The sequence below is a fragment of the Mastigoproctus giganteus genome, chromosome 8 (genome assembly GCF_048544385.1).
Source record: "Mastigoproctus giganteus isolate SK-2022 chromosome 8, ASM4854438v1, whole genome shotgun sequence".
Taxonomy (NCBI): domain Eukaryota; kingdom Metazoa; phylum Arthropoda; class Arachnida; order Uropygi; family Thelyphonidae; genus Mastigoproctus; species Mastigoproctus giganteus.
The window spans coordinates 5,400,238-5,413,843 of record NC_143582.1 but is presented as its reverse complement, the minus strand read 5'-3'; the positions used below and the strand labels follow the sequence as shown (position 1 = coordinate 5,413,843).

The 13,606-nt window shown below is 39.8% G+C and overlaps 1 protein-coding gene across 5 annotated transcripts in view; it reads left to right on the top strand.

Moving 5' to 3' along the window:
- The window catches only part of LOC150081221 (protein still life, isoform SIF type 1-like), a 496,225-nt gene that overhangs the window by 444,908 nt on the left and 37,711 nt on the right, over positions 1-13,606 (top strand). For all 5 annotated transcript variants that reach the window (XM_090379423.1, XM_090379422.1, XM_090379425.1 and 2 more), the window contains 2 exons: positions 1,318-1,497; positions 12,968-13,092. In XM_090379423.1, coding sequence (XP_090235549.1) covers positions 1,318-1,497; positions 12,968-13,092 — 305 coding nt within the window. The remainder of the gene's footprint in view (positions 1-1,317; positions 1,498-12,967; positions 13,093-13,606) is intronic.

Here is a 13,606-nt window from a genome sequence, read left to right as displayed (position 1 = left end):
CAGGAGCGGGAGTGCAGTGGCACACGCTCTTTGAATAGACCGGGGTTCAAGCCCCTAACTGCTAAATACGGTCGATCTGCCAATCCGCACTGGACCAGCGTGGCAGATTATGGTCCATTTCCCTCAGCATGAATTGTTGAGGAGGCTTCCATCCTGCAGTGGGTTGATAATGGCTGCAATTTATTTTTTTTTTTTATTACAAAATCATTTAACTCCCTGTTAGAGTTTGATAAACATCTGGCCCTCTCCTCCTTGAATAACTCCTCATGTGTGAATGTAGATGCAAAATACTCATTTAGTTTGGCAATTATCTGAGAATGATCATCTACAGTCAAACCATTGATATCAAGTAGACCAATCTGATTCATCCCCTTTGTTTTAGAGTTTATATAAGTAAAGAAGTCTTTGCTATGTCAACATTTTCTTTGGCTGGATATGAACTAAATTGCATTCATCTGAATTTTTTTTTTTTTTTTTTGGTTTGGTAGTTGTTGGCGCATCGGCTTCTGTGGCCATAGTGCACCTCCTAAGGTTTTTGCAGTACTTTGATCCAAGCCCGAGGCGGGAATCGAACCCGCGACCTTTGGGTTGCCAGGCAGGCACTTTACCCACCTGGCTAGCCCGGTCGGCATTCATCTGAATGAACACAGGAGTACATGTTCTAAGAACAAGTGGAGAAATGCCATCAGGACCCAAAAACTTCTTGGTATTAAAATACACAGATGTTGAATGGAATATTTTTAATATAGCAGGAAGCAGCTTACCAAGATCATTGTTATTACCAAAATATGAGATGTGTCCCAACATAATGGAAGATATATATATATATATATATATATATCTCTTCCATTAATCAAATTAATCCAAAAATTAAATAGAGAAATAAAAATTACTGAAATATATATTAAAATAAATAAGAAAAAGTAATAGAAAAGCTAACATTTTAATTGGCTTAATTTCTAAATTATTTTAGGAATGTTGCTTCAACACTACCCTTTTCTTCTTCACCCCCCCCTTATATATTTTTCTGTTATTTTATTTGGTTCAGTTCGTTTTCATTCTACTGGTTTGCCATGCTACTGGCAATATCCTATTTTAATTTAGCTATATATATATATATATATAGTGTATATATATACATCAGTGTGAACCCACCATTCTTGAGAGTTGTCTGGTTTGAATTTTATTTTTAAATTTCATAAATGATATGGTCATGCACACTCCCTCTCTTTTCCCTCAAATACTACTACTTTAATAATATTTTCTGTATCACTTGTCTTACAAAGTAAATTAGAAATTAAAATTTTTATTTTTCAGATGAAGGGAACTCAGCCTTAATAGAATTCCTACAGGCCAGAAATCCCAAAGGACAACATTCCTTTTCCTTAGAATCTTATTTGATAAAACCAATTCAGAGGATATTAAAGTATCCACTATTACTGCAGCAGCTGAAGCACATGACTGATCCTACCACTCAGGAACATTTACATTTGGCAGGTAGGGCTTTATTTTCAAAATATAAGGGGGAAGAGGGATTCAGTTCTATGGCAGTGACGTAAAGCTAGTTAAATCAGTAACGCTGAAAATAACTGACTTCCTTAATATTGTCCAAAAGCAACTCACACCTAAAACGCAGAACTAAATGCAGCAAACAGCTTTTGCAGCTTCCATAATTTTAAATTTCCCGCCCTCTGATTCCAACAGCAGATTTACATCAGTAATTAACAACTGGCATATGGATATGCTGACAATATCTGGTCCCCCCCCCAGATAAAAATAATCTTACACAAATTATAGATCAAGTTCAAGCTTCTTTGCTTCAGATTGCAAATCATATTGCCATATACTGTTACCCTTGATCCAGTTCCTGTCAGGATATTTTCAAGTACCCTCTGAAAATATCTGTTGTGCATTAATCATTAATTAATGATTAAAAATCTTTATTAATTGAATAAAAAAACATTTTACAACAATAATTTATTATGGTTGTAAAATGATTTCTTTCTTCAATCATTATTATTATTTATCCATTTATTCCTTTTTTTTTAACAAAACACATTAACATGTGCACAAAGGTAAGTTTTAAATTTTGCACTCTTAATGACTCTCTGAAGTGGAAAATGGAAGTGACTGTTAGTTTTGTGTTTATATTTTATGACTGTATTGGGTTTTCTCATTTTCAGCACTATTAATATATTAAATAACATGTAAAAAACACAGAATTTTTAAAAATTTAAAAATTTTATATAATAAGCTGCAATCCAATAATAAAAGAAGAAATATTGATACACTGCAAGTAAATTAAAAAAAAAAAAAAATCCCAAAAAACAAATTACTACAGGTGCCTTAATTTTTCTGGCACAGAAATCAGACTTACAGGTTCCACATAACTATTTGTAACAAACAGTGGTAAAACTGGTGACAGGTTAACTGTCAAATATTTCCATCATGCTGCTTTTCATCTGCAAAACTTCCAGCAATCAAGTTTATCCAGATGATGTTTAAACTGCACACCTTGATAAAACACCATTAACTATCCTGTCTAACTTTGTCAAAATTAAACTTGAAATACCTAAATCAGTGTCATTAATAATATACAATAAGAGTTCCTTATTGTATATACAATAAGGGACTCAATACTGAACCTTGAGGGGAGGGGCTCTGCTTGTGACACTCTATCATGAAAAGAAATGGTCTTTTATAGCCAATCTCTGTCTCTTCTCGTTTAACCATTCCTCTCTCACTCTATAGTTTGACATAACTTTATGAAAATCTCAACAAGAGCTAATCTGACTGGTCAAGCCCTTAATTAATTCATGCTGTAATTGCCATATATTAGAGGATTCGGAATGACTCCATTCCTAACCAGATAATCTTGTATTACATATTTAACTACAGGTGCCATAATTTTTATAGCACAGAAATCAGACTTACAGATCTGTACTTGTTCACTCCACTCTTCAAACCATTTTTGTGAAATAAGAAACATTTGCAGAGCTCCAATCTACTCCCCTGAATCCAAGAATGCTATTATTAGTACAGTTGGTCGTCGACTTACGACCGACTTCTGTTCTGACTGACCGGTCGTAAGTCGATCTGGTCGTATGTCGGCCATATATTTATTAACAGTATTTTTTAACCTTTCTAATCTTTTTATCATCTTTATAAATTATTTTTATAATCTTTTAAATTTTTATCATCTTTTATTTTTAATTTTAAATACAGCAATGTTTTTATCTTTTACTTAGCGATACTATACTAGGCGTAGAAACAAAGGTATCTCTCTCTATGAGCTTAAATTCAAACGTTCTCTACATTTTAATTGGTTTATTATTCGTACTGTTTATAAAAAAAAAAAAAACTACAATCTATAATTATATTGTACATAATGTGAAAAATAATACTGTGCATAATGTACTGTAAACACTAAAATTAATGTAAAAATTAATACAAATGAAATTTACAAAATCAATTTTGAATCTTTGCTTGTGCTGGGTTGTGCATCGTCAGGGTCATGTTCTTGGGTTGAGGTAGGAGATGTTTATTTATAGAGACATTATGCAAAGCAAATCTTTTTTTTAAAACGCTTAAACCACCCAGTACTAGCCTGAAAATCTTCAGCGTAATCGTCTCCGGGGCGTGATTTTAAACTCTGAAAAACAAACTTCTAGCCTTTGCTTGCACTGTGTGAAGGCTCATGGGTGTATTTTTTTTGTATTAAATCTTCCATCCACATAAACAACAATTTCTCCATTTCATGGATGGGTTCCTGTCGTTGTTTGGTTAAAATTGTAGACATAATAGGTGCAGTATCGTCGATGCCATGGAATGTGATAATTTCAAGTCACGTGCTTCACTTTCTTTCCGCTTTCATACTGCTGGATAATTTTCATTTTACACTCTGAATCAATAGTTTTCCTTGACTTCTTACTGATGTATATGTAGATGAAGACATTTTCCTTTTACTAAACATATTATGCATATTTCAGTGGAATTTTAATTAATACACCACACGCAACAGATGCTTAATAGCGACTGGGTGTATGTGAGAGAGAGAGCGACTGAGAGTATGTGCCTGGTGCTGTCCTCAGGCCTCCCGTTATCGACGTGCCTCCTCACCTGGGTTATGGGTGTCCTCAGTAGTGATTTCCTGATTTATTATTAATTTATTCATTATTTATTATATATATATTTTTTGGTGGTCGTAAGTGCGGCCGGTCGTAAGTCGCATAGGTCGTAAGTCGACGACCAAGTGTATACCTAAATGTTTTATTACCCTTTGCTGCTAATCACTGTCATGCTAATAATTAAAATCACTGAACACATCAGATAAAAATCATTGAACTCTCTTCTTTTCCTTCATGGAAATTAAAATTAAAACAGTTAATTCACTTCAATTGGTTAGACCTTCTTGAAACAGAAATCTTGTTTTAAGTAACCATTGATATTTTCCTCTGATAATAATTATACTCAGTGACCATCTACTTAATACATTTGGACCTCTGTTCACATGGATAACAGCTACTATTTGCCTAGGCATTGGCTCCACTAGATGTCTAAAGGTGGCCATAGGGATCTGAAGCCATGCTGCTTTCAAGGCTTTCCACAGTGTCAGAATAGATAACAGTTGTATGTCCATATGCCTCACTTCCCATTTAAAAACATCCCACAGGTGTTCAACTGGATTGAGGTCAAGCGAATTTGGAGGCCAATCAAGATGGGTAATATCTTCACTGTGTTTCTCAAACCCACTTGTGCACAGTGCAGGCCCAATGACACGAAGCATTATTGCCTTGGAAGATACTGTTTCTGTAGGGGAAAAACATATCATGGCTTATGTTTATGTTTTTTTTACATATTGCTCCTGAGATATGCAGTGGTCATTCCTTGACCTTTCCGCATCCTCCATATTTGGTGGTCATGGGCTCGAACCCCGGTCTAATCAAGAAGCGTATGCTATGCACTGCCACTCCTGCCCACCTGGCTATGGAGGCACCTTACAACATGGCAGTATGCACATGGTCTCATAAGAGCTGCCGGTAGACCTCACTAGTTGGTGAGGTTGGTCTACTGGCAGCTCTAATTTGGTGCATTACAGCACAGACTACTGGTAGAGGTCTGGCTCCATGTGCGGAGGTTGGGCACTAGGAATCAGCTATCCAGGTGTTAGCTGCTCCCTGGTGGCGAAGTGGCCTGACATAAACAACACATACTACAGTACATGCACTAACACATACACAAACACACACTAATACTATGTCAGGCCTGTTTACGGAGATTCTGTATTCTATTTTTTTTTTTTTTTTTTTTTTTTTTTTTAAGGAGCATTAGCAACTAAGGCCATATTGCTCCGGGGATATGCGGTGGTCATTCCCTGACCTTTCCGCATCCTCCATATTTGGTGGCTCACGGGCTCGAACCCCAGTCTAATCAAGAAGAGTGTGCTACGCACTGCTGCTCCTGCCCACCTGGCTACGGAGGCGCCCTGTATTCTATCACAGAGACATTAGGTGGAGACAGGCATACTCCTAGGAGCCACCATAGACAGGAAACACATATATACATACATAGACCTCACCAGTCAAGTCCACCAATAATCCATATGCACCAGGGGTCCTAGTTCTTGCCAGCAAAACATGCCCAGTGTTAAGCAACCACCGCCACCTATCTGGATAGTGAGCACCATGCACAATAGGTCCATGGACTCATTTCCAGTCCTTCAGTGTCCCACTAGCATGTTGTTGACACCACAGTATTTGCCATTGACAATGATGAGCAGTGAGGAAGGGTGTCTCTTGGGTTTGATTGATTGATTGATTTTGTGTTTATTGGCGCAAAAACAGCTAAGGTTATACTGCGCCATGAAACGATTAAAATATCAATAAAGATAAATTCTGGTAACCTTTAAAAAGGTTACCTCGTCAAATTGTTATTTATAAATGTGGGTATATATTAGTAGCTTTTAAAAATTTAAAAACTGCCGACACGTGGTCGTTGTCTGATAAAATCTGACTGAGTGTATAAGGCTCAGTCGAATGAGTAAAAGCGGTAAAATATATATTGCGAACATGGGTAAAATGAACGCAATCTATTAAAATATGCTTTATAGTTAAAACGGTGTCGCAAGACTCGCACATAGGAGGGTCATCCGCCCTCAGCAGAAAAGAATGTGTCAAATGACTGTGTCCTATGCGGAGTCGGGCAAGAACAACTTCCTCGCTCCGATTCCTGCGCAGACTAGACTGCCATATTTCTATTACAGGCTTTATTTGGTATAATTTATTTGTTCTCTGTCTGTGCCACAGTTCTTGCCAATGGGAATATATCTTGTTACGTATTATTTGCCTGTAGTCTGTATAGGGGACTGACAGGCAACAATTATGAGTGGGTGTTGCTGATTTGGCTGCAGCGTCAGCCAAATCATTTCCTTTTATCCCAATGTGGCTAGGAATCCAGCAGAAGCGGATATCAAACTTGTATTCATGAAGAGAATGTATCTTCTGCTGAACCCGACAAAGAACTGGATGAGAATTGTGTCTCAGAGATAATAAAGCCTGTAGTACACTGGAAGAGTCAGAATATATTATTGACCTTTGGAATTGAAAAGTTCGAATGTGATCCAAGGCTAGCTCTATAGCATACAGCTCTGCAGTGTATATGCTGGATTCAGGAGGAATCTGCTGAGATATTATAGTGTCTGGAAAGACAGCAGCAGATCCTACGCACGATTCAGACTTCGAGCCGTCTGTGTAAACGGACAGGAAGTCTGAGTGCTCAGCTTGGTGTGCAGAGTAGAGCTTCTGGTAGAGAGATGACGAGGTTTCAGACTTTACCCATTTCTTAAGGGAAAAGTCGCATGGTGGGGGATGAGCATGCCAGGGTGGAAGAGTTTCTTTTGGTGTTTCTGCCACCTTGTCTACCATGATGTTAGACTCTCTGATTAGCTCTTGGACACGAATACCAAAAGGTCGGTTGGCAGTCTGACGGGTATTATACAAGTTTTCCCAACGTGGCTCGAAAACGGATGCCCACGTAGGATGGTCTGGCAGGGATTTCAACTTTAAAGCATAGTTTAAAGACAACTGCTTACGTCGAAGGGATAACGATGGTTCGTTTGCTTCGACGTATAAGCTCTGGACAGGAGATGTTCGAAAAGCTCCAGTAGCGATACGGAGAGCCTGATGGTGGACAGGGTCCAGCCATCGGAGGACACTATCTCTAGCTGAGGAGTATACCTGGGACCCGTAGTCCAATTTGGGGCGTACAAGTGCACGGTAAAGCCGTAGTAGGGTGCATCGATCTGCTCCCCAACGCGTTGAGGAGAGAGAGCGGAGAATATTGAGACCCCTCGTGCATTTTGTACGAAGTTGACGAATATGTTCGAGAAAGGTCAACTTTTTATCAAACACAAGTCCCAAGAATTTTGTGTCTGACACTACTGGAATAACATTTTGCCCGAGCCTTAATTCAGGTTCAGGATGAAGACTACGCTTGCGACAAAAGTGTACGCAAACGGTCTTCTCCGGCGAGAACCTGAAGCCATTGGCAAGTGCCCAGGAGTTGAGGCGATCAATGGATTTTTGCAGTTGTCTTTCAATAACCCTCATGTTGCATGACTGACAAAATATGCTAAAGTCATCAACATAGAGGGCACTGTTTACGGTAGGAGGAAGTTGTCCTGTGATGGAATTTATTTTGATGGCGAAAAGCGTGACACTTAAAACTGATCCCTGTGGTACTCCCTCCTCTTGACTAAAGGAACGAGAGAGTGAGGATCCCACACGAACTTGGAAAGATCGGTTGGCCAAAAAATTTTGAATAAAAAAGGGCAGATGCCCTCTTAGGCCTAGGCTATGTAAATCTTTTAAAATGCCAAATCTCCAAGTTGTGTCATACGCTTTCTCCATGTCAAAGAACACCGACACCAAGTGTTCGCGTTTTAGGAAAGCATCCCGGATGGATGCTTCCAATCTAATAAGATGGTCCAAAGTGGACCGGTTCCTTTGGAAGCCGCACTGGATTCTGGAGAGAAGGTCGTTTGATTCTAAGTACCATATTAAACGGGAATTAACCATTCTCTCCAGGATTTTGCACAGACAGCTAGTCAGAGCAATAGGACGATAATTGGTGGTGACCTTTGGATCCTTTCCTGGCTTAGGAAAGGCAAGAACGATTGCCTTTCGCCAGGAGTCCGGAAACTGCCCTTCAGTAAAGATTCTGTTATACAGAAGGAGCAGACAATCCATAGATTTTGGTGAAAGATGCTTAATCATTTCATAATGGATGCCATCTGGTCCAACGGCACTTGCTTTGGAAAGAGCGAGGGCTCTTTTCAATTCCAGAATAGTGAAATCCCCGTTGTAGGGATAAATGCCCTTAGTTTTAAAGTTAAGTGCCTGTTTTTCGATTTTATATTTCAGGACCAGGAACTCTGGGGAATACGAAGATGTTGCAGAGATGTTAGAGAATGTTTCCCCAAGAGCATTGGCTATTGCAGTTGGATCTGCAATAGCGCATCCATTATAATCTAGGATTGCAGAAGGTTGGGAGGTATATTTTCCCTTCATTTTCCGGATTTTATCCCAGACTACCTTAGAGTTGGTAGACTGGTTAACAGATGATGTAAAACGGATCCACGATTCCTTTTGACTCTGACGACGGATGTAGCGTGCTTTGGCTCGTGCACGTTTGAAGGCTATAAGGTTGTTCGTGGTAGGATATCGGCGAAATATCCCCCACGCTTTGTTTTGAGCCTTTTTTGCTGCTGTGCATTGTGAATTCCACCAAGGTTTAGGAAGTGGTGGGAACCGGGCTGATGTTTTTGGGACAGCATTAGCAGCTGCTTGGACAACAGTTTCTGTGATGTACTTAACTGCATCATTGATAGGCTCTTGACTGACTGTACTAAGATCAAAATTTGCCTGATGTTGGAAGGCAGTCCAGTCAGCCTGATCAATCTTCCACCGCGGTAGCCTGAAGGGAAGACATGGTCTCCCACTGTGTAGCAAGGTTATCACGGGGAAGTGATCACTACCGTATGGATTCTCCTCCACTTCCCAGGTGAGTGAAGGGAGTAGAGAAGGGGAGCAGATAGAGAGATCAATGGCAGAAAAAGTACGGGTAGGCATGTGGAAAAAGGTGTTTGTTCCAGTATTTAGAAGGGAAAGGTCATTGTCATTGAGCGTATGCTCTATGACTCGTCCCCTTCCATTGATGTTAGCACTACCCCACAGGGTGTTATGTCCATTAAAATCCCCAAGAAGTAAGAAAGGGAGAGGTAGCTGCGTTAGAAGATCATCAAGGTCTGCCTGGGAGATGTCAGTCCCAGGTGGCAAATAAATAGAGCATACAGTTAATAAGAATCCCACTGAAAGGCGAATTGCAGCAGCCTCTATGCTGGTTGTAATTAGCAAGGGCTGCACTGGGGTCTGGTTACCCACCAGGATAGCCACTCCCCCATGTACAGAGCCATCCGCAATTCTATCCTTTCGAAAAACTGTGATGTTGTGCATGGTGGGATCATCATTTGCCTTTAGATATGTCTCCTGCAAGCAAAAGCAAACTGGCTCGTGCTTTTGCAGGAGGGCCTTGATGTCATCTATATTTCGCCGGAATCCACGACAATTCCATTGTAGGAATTTAGCCATTATTTTGGCTTGGTGGGTCCATCAGGCGGCTTCCGAGGTGCTGAGGGCTTACTTTTATCAGTCTTGGATTTATCTTTTTTGGGGAAGAATGGACGCTGTCCCGTGTCCATTTCCTCCTCCGCAAAGAGTTCCAAGACTGAATCTTCGGGTACCTCCTTCTGCTCGACATCCATCTTTTCTTGGATACTAGGAGGGACTTCCCCTTTCGTATTCTTTTCTTTCATAATTACCTTTGGAACTTGTGGAGCATTAGGAGGTACCGATATAGGAGTGGCAGCTGATTGGTCCTTTTGTGCAGGTTTTTGAGAGCTTAAGAGATACCGCGCGATGGGAGTGAAAGACTCCTTTGGAGGAACGGTCATGTCCGTCTGAGTTCCGACGGAACATCTCCCTGCTACCTTCTGGGCGTAGGTAGGTTTGTTGATATTCAGGGGTTTGACCGATTTCCTTGCCTCCTGGTATGATATGTTAAGCTCTGCCTTCAGCCGTTGAATCTCTTTTTCTTCTTTCCACCTCTGGCATGCTCGTGAGTAGGCCGGGTGTTCGCCCTCACAATTAATACAGGTGGGTTTTGCGGCTGAACATGCTGATGTTTCGTGGTCCTTTGCACCGCATCGAGCGCATGCAAGGACTCCACGGCAGGCCATTTGGGAATGTCCATACTTTTGGCATTTAAAACACCGTAAAGGATTTGGTATGTATGGACGCACTGAACAGTTGATATATCCAGCTTTAATCTCATCAGGAGGTTTAGGAGTGTTAAAAGTCAGGATAACGCTCCTGGTTTTAACAATTTTTCCATCCCTTCGCGCAGTGATTCTCTTGACGGCAATGACTCCCTGTGGTTTTAATTCGGAGCAGATTTCCTCCTCGTATACGTCGAGAAGGTCCCACTCCGAAATGACACCTCTAGATGAATTGAGTGTTCTGTGTGGTGTCACTGTTATAGGGATTCCTCCGATTGATGTTGTTCGGAGTAGGTGTTCTGATTGCCTGTCATTTTTAGTTTCAATTAAGAGGTCTCCAGAACGGAGCCTCTTAACTGACTTAGGTGAACCTGCTAACCCATCCAACCCTTTTTGGATAAAGAAGGGTGACATTTTTCCAATCGGTTTTTCACTTGTTGAGTGCATGATTAAGAACCGAGGGATTGGCCCTGATGTTACTTCGGTTCGCTGCCTCTTTTTAGCAATACTGCTCTCTGTATCTGTGTCAATGTTTTCTGATAGGGACCGGGTTGGGGCCCCTGAAGGAGTATGTTTATCAGGATTCATAGAGATTTATAAATTTTTCAGTGCCCGGGCTCCCCACCCACCACGGAGCCCAAAGGGACGCCCACTACCCGGCATGCAATAAATGCGCTCGGGAGTGGGACGCCAGGGCTACCCAGACACTATACCCGCACCGCCGCCAGCCTGAATCCTGTCCCTCGGACCATGAGGGTAGGGGCGTGGCATTGACACGGTTGACCCTCGCAGGCGAACCTACTAGCCGATTGATCCTAGCCGGGCCTTCCAGGACCACCCGTCTTGTCGAAGCAGGGGCCAAAGTGGTGTATTGAAGCTGGGCCCTCAACCACCAGGATCCCCCTTTCCGAGTTTCCACGGGTCGCAGCGCACGGCAAACACGCCGGATTCCATTGATGTAAGCCCGGAACCTAGGCTGTGGGCGTTGGATCCCAGTGACGCTAGTCTGGAAGTCCAGCAGCGTCACTGGGAGGTCCCCTCACCACGTACAGGTGCCCACGTCGAGGGGTGTGTCTCTTGGGTCATCTGCTGTGGAAACCCATACATCTGAGTGTGTGTGTGGTGCATCACCATTTGGGATATTGTTCTTGCATCCCCCATATAGTATTGTGATGTCAACTATCACACAGTGATCTGCCATTCAGCCTGTACAACGTGCTGCACCCATTGCTCACCACAATCCTTTGTAATCCTTTACAGTTCTGTTGGCAGGAGGTGGTTTTACCTGTTTGACACCACTTTGTACACCTTAACCACAGTGGGCTGTGAACAATCAAGATGTGCTGTTTCCAATATAGAAGCACCTGATGCATGACCTCCCACAATCATACCCTTTTGAAACTCTGTTATATCTTTATTACATCCCACAACTGTTACTTTATCATTTTTATTTGACAAACAGATGCAAATTACCACTGCTATAATGTACGAATCTGTTCAGCTTTTTATATGCTAGCTATGCAGCATAATGCATTTCGGATGATGCAGTCACAATTCAGTGATCACTGAGTGTAAGTGTGTTAAAAATATGACTAAAAACTTGGATGTAGCTCAAACTTATAATTACAGAAAAACTATGATTATGAGGCTTTTGGGATCAGTACTTTCCTTTCCCCAGTTTGCATCTGAAGAACAGAAAACATAATTCCTAAAAGCTTAATGACATTTTTAAATTATGTTGGAGCTATGCCAACTCTTCAATTATATTCACTACTACCAATAACAGATGTTCTTTCTTCTCCTTCTACGAAAAGAATGTTACTAATTTTTTTTTTTTCATCTATTCATTTGATCTCATTCTGGTTGGATTCAATTAATTTTGCTTCCTTGCATCATATTGCCAATATTAATAATAATTAGTATCAATATTCATATTAGTAATAATCAGGCCAAATGATGGAAAGAAGTAAGCTTGCAAACTTTATTCTGTGTCAATAAAAGTTGGAATTCTAAGTAAATAGGTAAACTTTATTTGGTAGTAACCAAAAAAAAAACCAGTTATCATGCAAGGTCTACAATGCAATAAACTAAAGTAAGTTTATTGTTCTATCAGATTATATTATAGATCTTTAAACTTTAATCTGTGTGTTATTAAATAATATATAATAATTTATTTATTATGAATTTCTTGAACCTATTTATTCTCCTTTAGTAATCTTCTATATGTAGCATTTATTCTATAAAGCAGTTTCAACTTCTCAATGTTAAAAGCTATAATAAATTAGATTAACTAAGTGAATTTTATAATAAACAATAGTAAATGAATAAATATCTGTTTATTATACATGAAAGTACATAGGGTACTTATATGCCCTGAACAGCATGTCCCAGAGTCACGTAAGTCATATTAAAAAATTAAAGCATTACAATCATTTACACTTGCTTCATATACATTTCAGAGGAAGGAGGGGAAGATGGATTAGAAAGGCTACAATACAAAACAGTCGACATAAAACAACAAGGTTCTTTCGCACAAACAAAAATATTATTTTGATTGTTCAAATTCAATTTTTTTACACCATTTTTTATTCAGTTTTTCTGAAATTAATGAATTTAAACTTTTTACTTTATCAGAAGCCCTAAAGGGTATGGAGAGGGTAGCTGAACACATAAATGAGATGCAACGGATCCACGAAGAGTATGGTGCTATTTTCGATCACCTGTCTAGGCAACATATGAAGTCGTCCAGACAGGTAAAGGTAATAAAACTTCCAATTTTTTTAATTACTAGTATTCAATTCAATTAATAATAGATAGAGGCATATCACTTTATCACTAGATTTAGACCCTGTTTTGTCTTGAAACAGAAATCATATGTAAATAGCAATTTAAATTTCCTCTAGCAATAATTAAATATGTTAATAATCTTCCTTAATGACATTTCCCATACAGGGAAAATTTGTAATTTCCCATACAGGGAAAATACAAATTTGTAGTCAAAGTTTGTTGATGATTGGGAGAGGAGTTGATGGTTCGGAGAGGGGCTGATAATCAGAACCGGGCTACTCTTCAAAATAAATTGAACCAGTTACAAATGTAGTGTTAAAAATGGCAACTAAGGTTTCAATACTATTAAACTGAAACTCGAGAGTAACTGACAGACTGAAGGGAATAAAGTACAGCAATGATTGATGGATTGCAATAAAAACAAAGTTTATCATGCAGTATAAATGGCACATGATGTTTTATCAGTTATTTATCAGACCTTTGAAA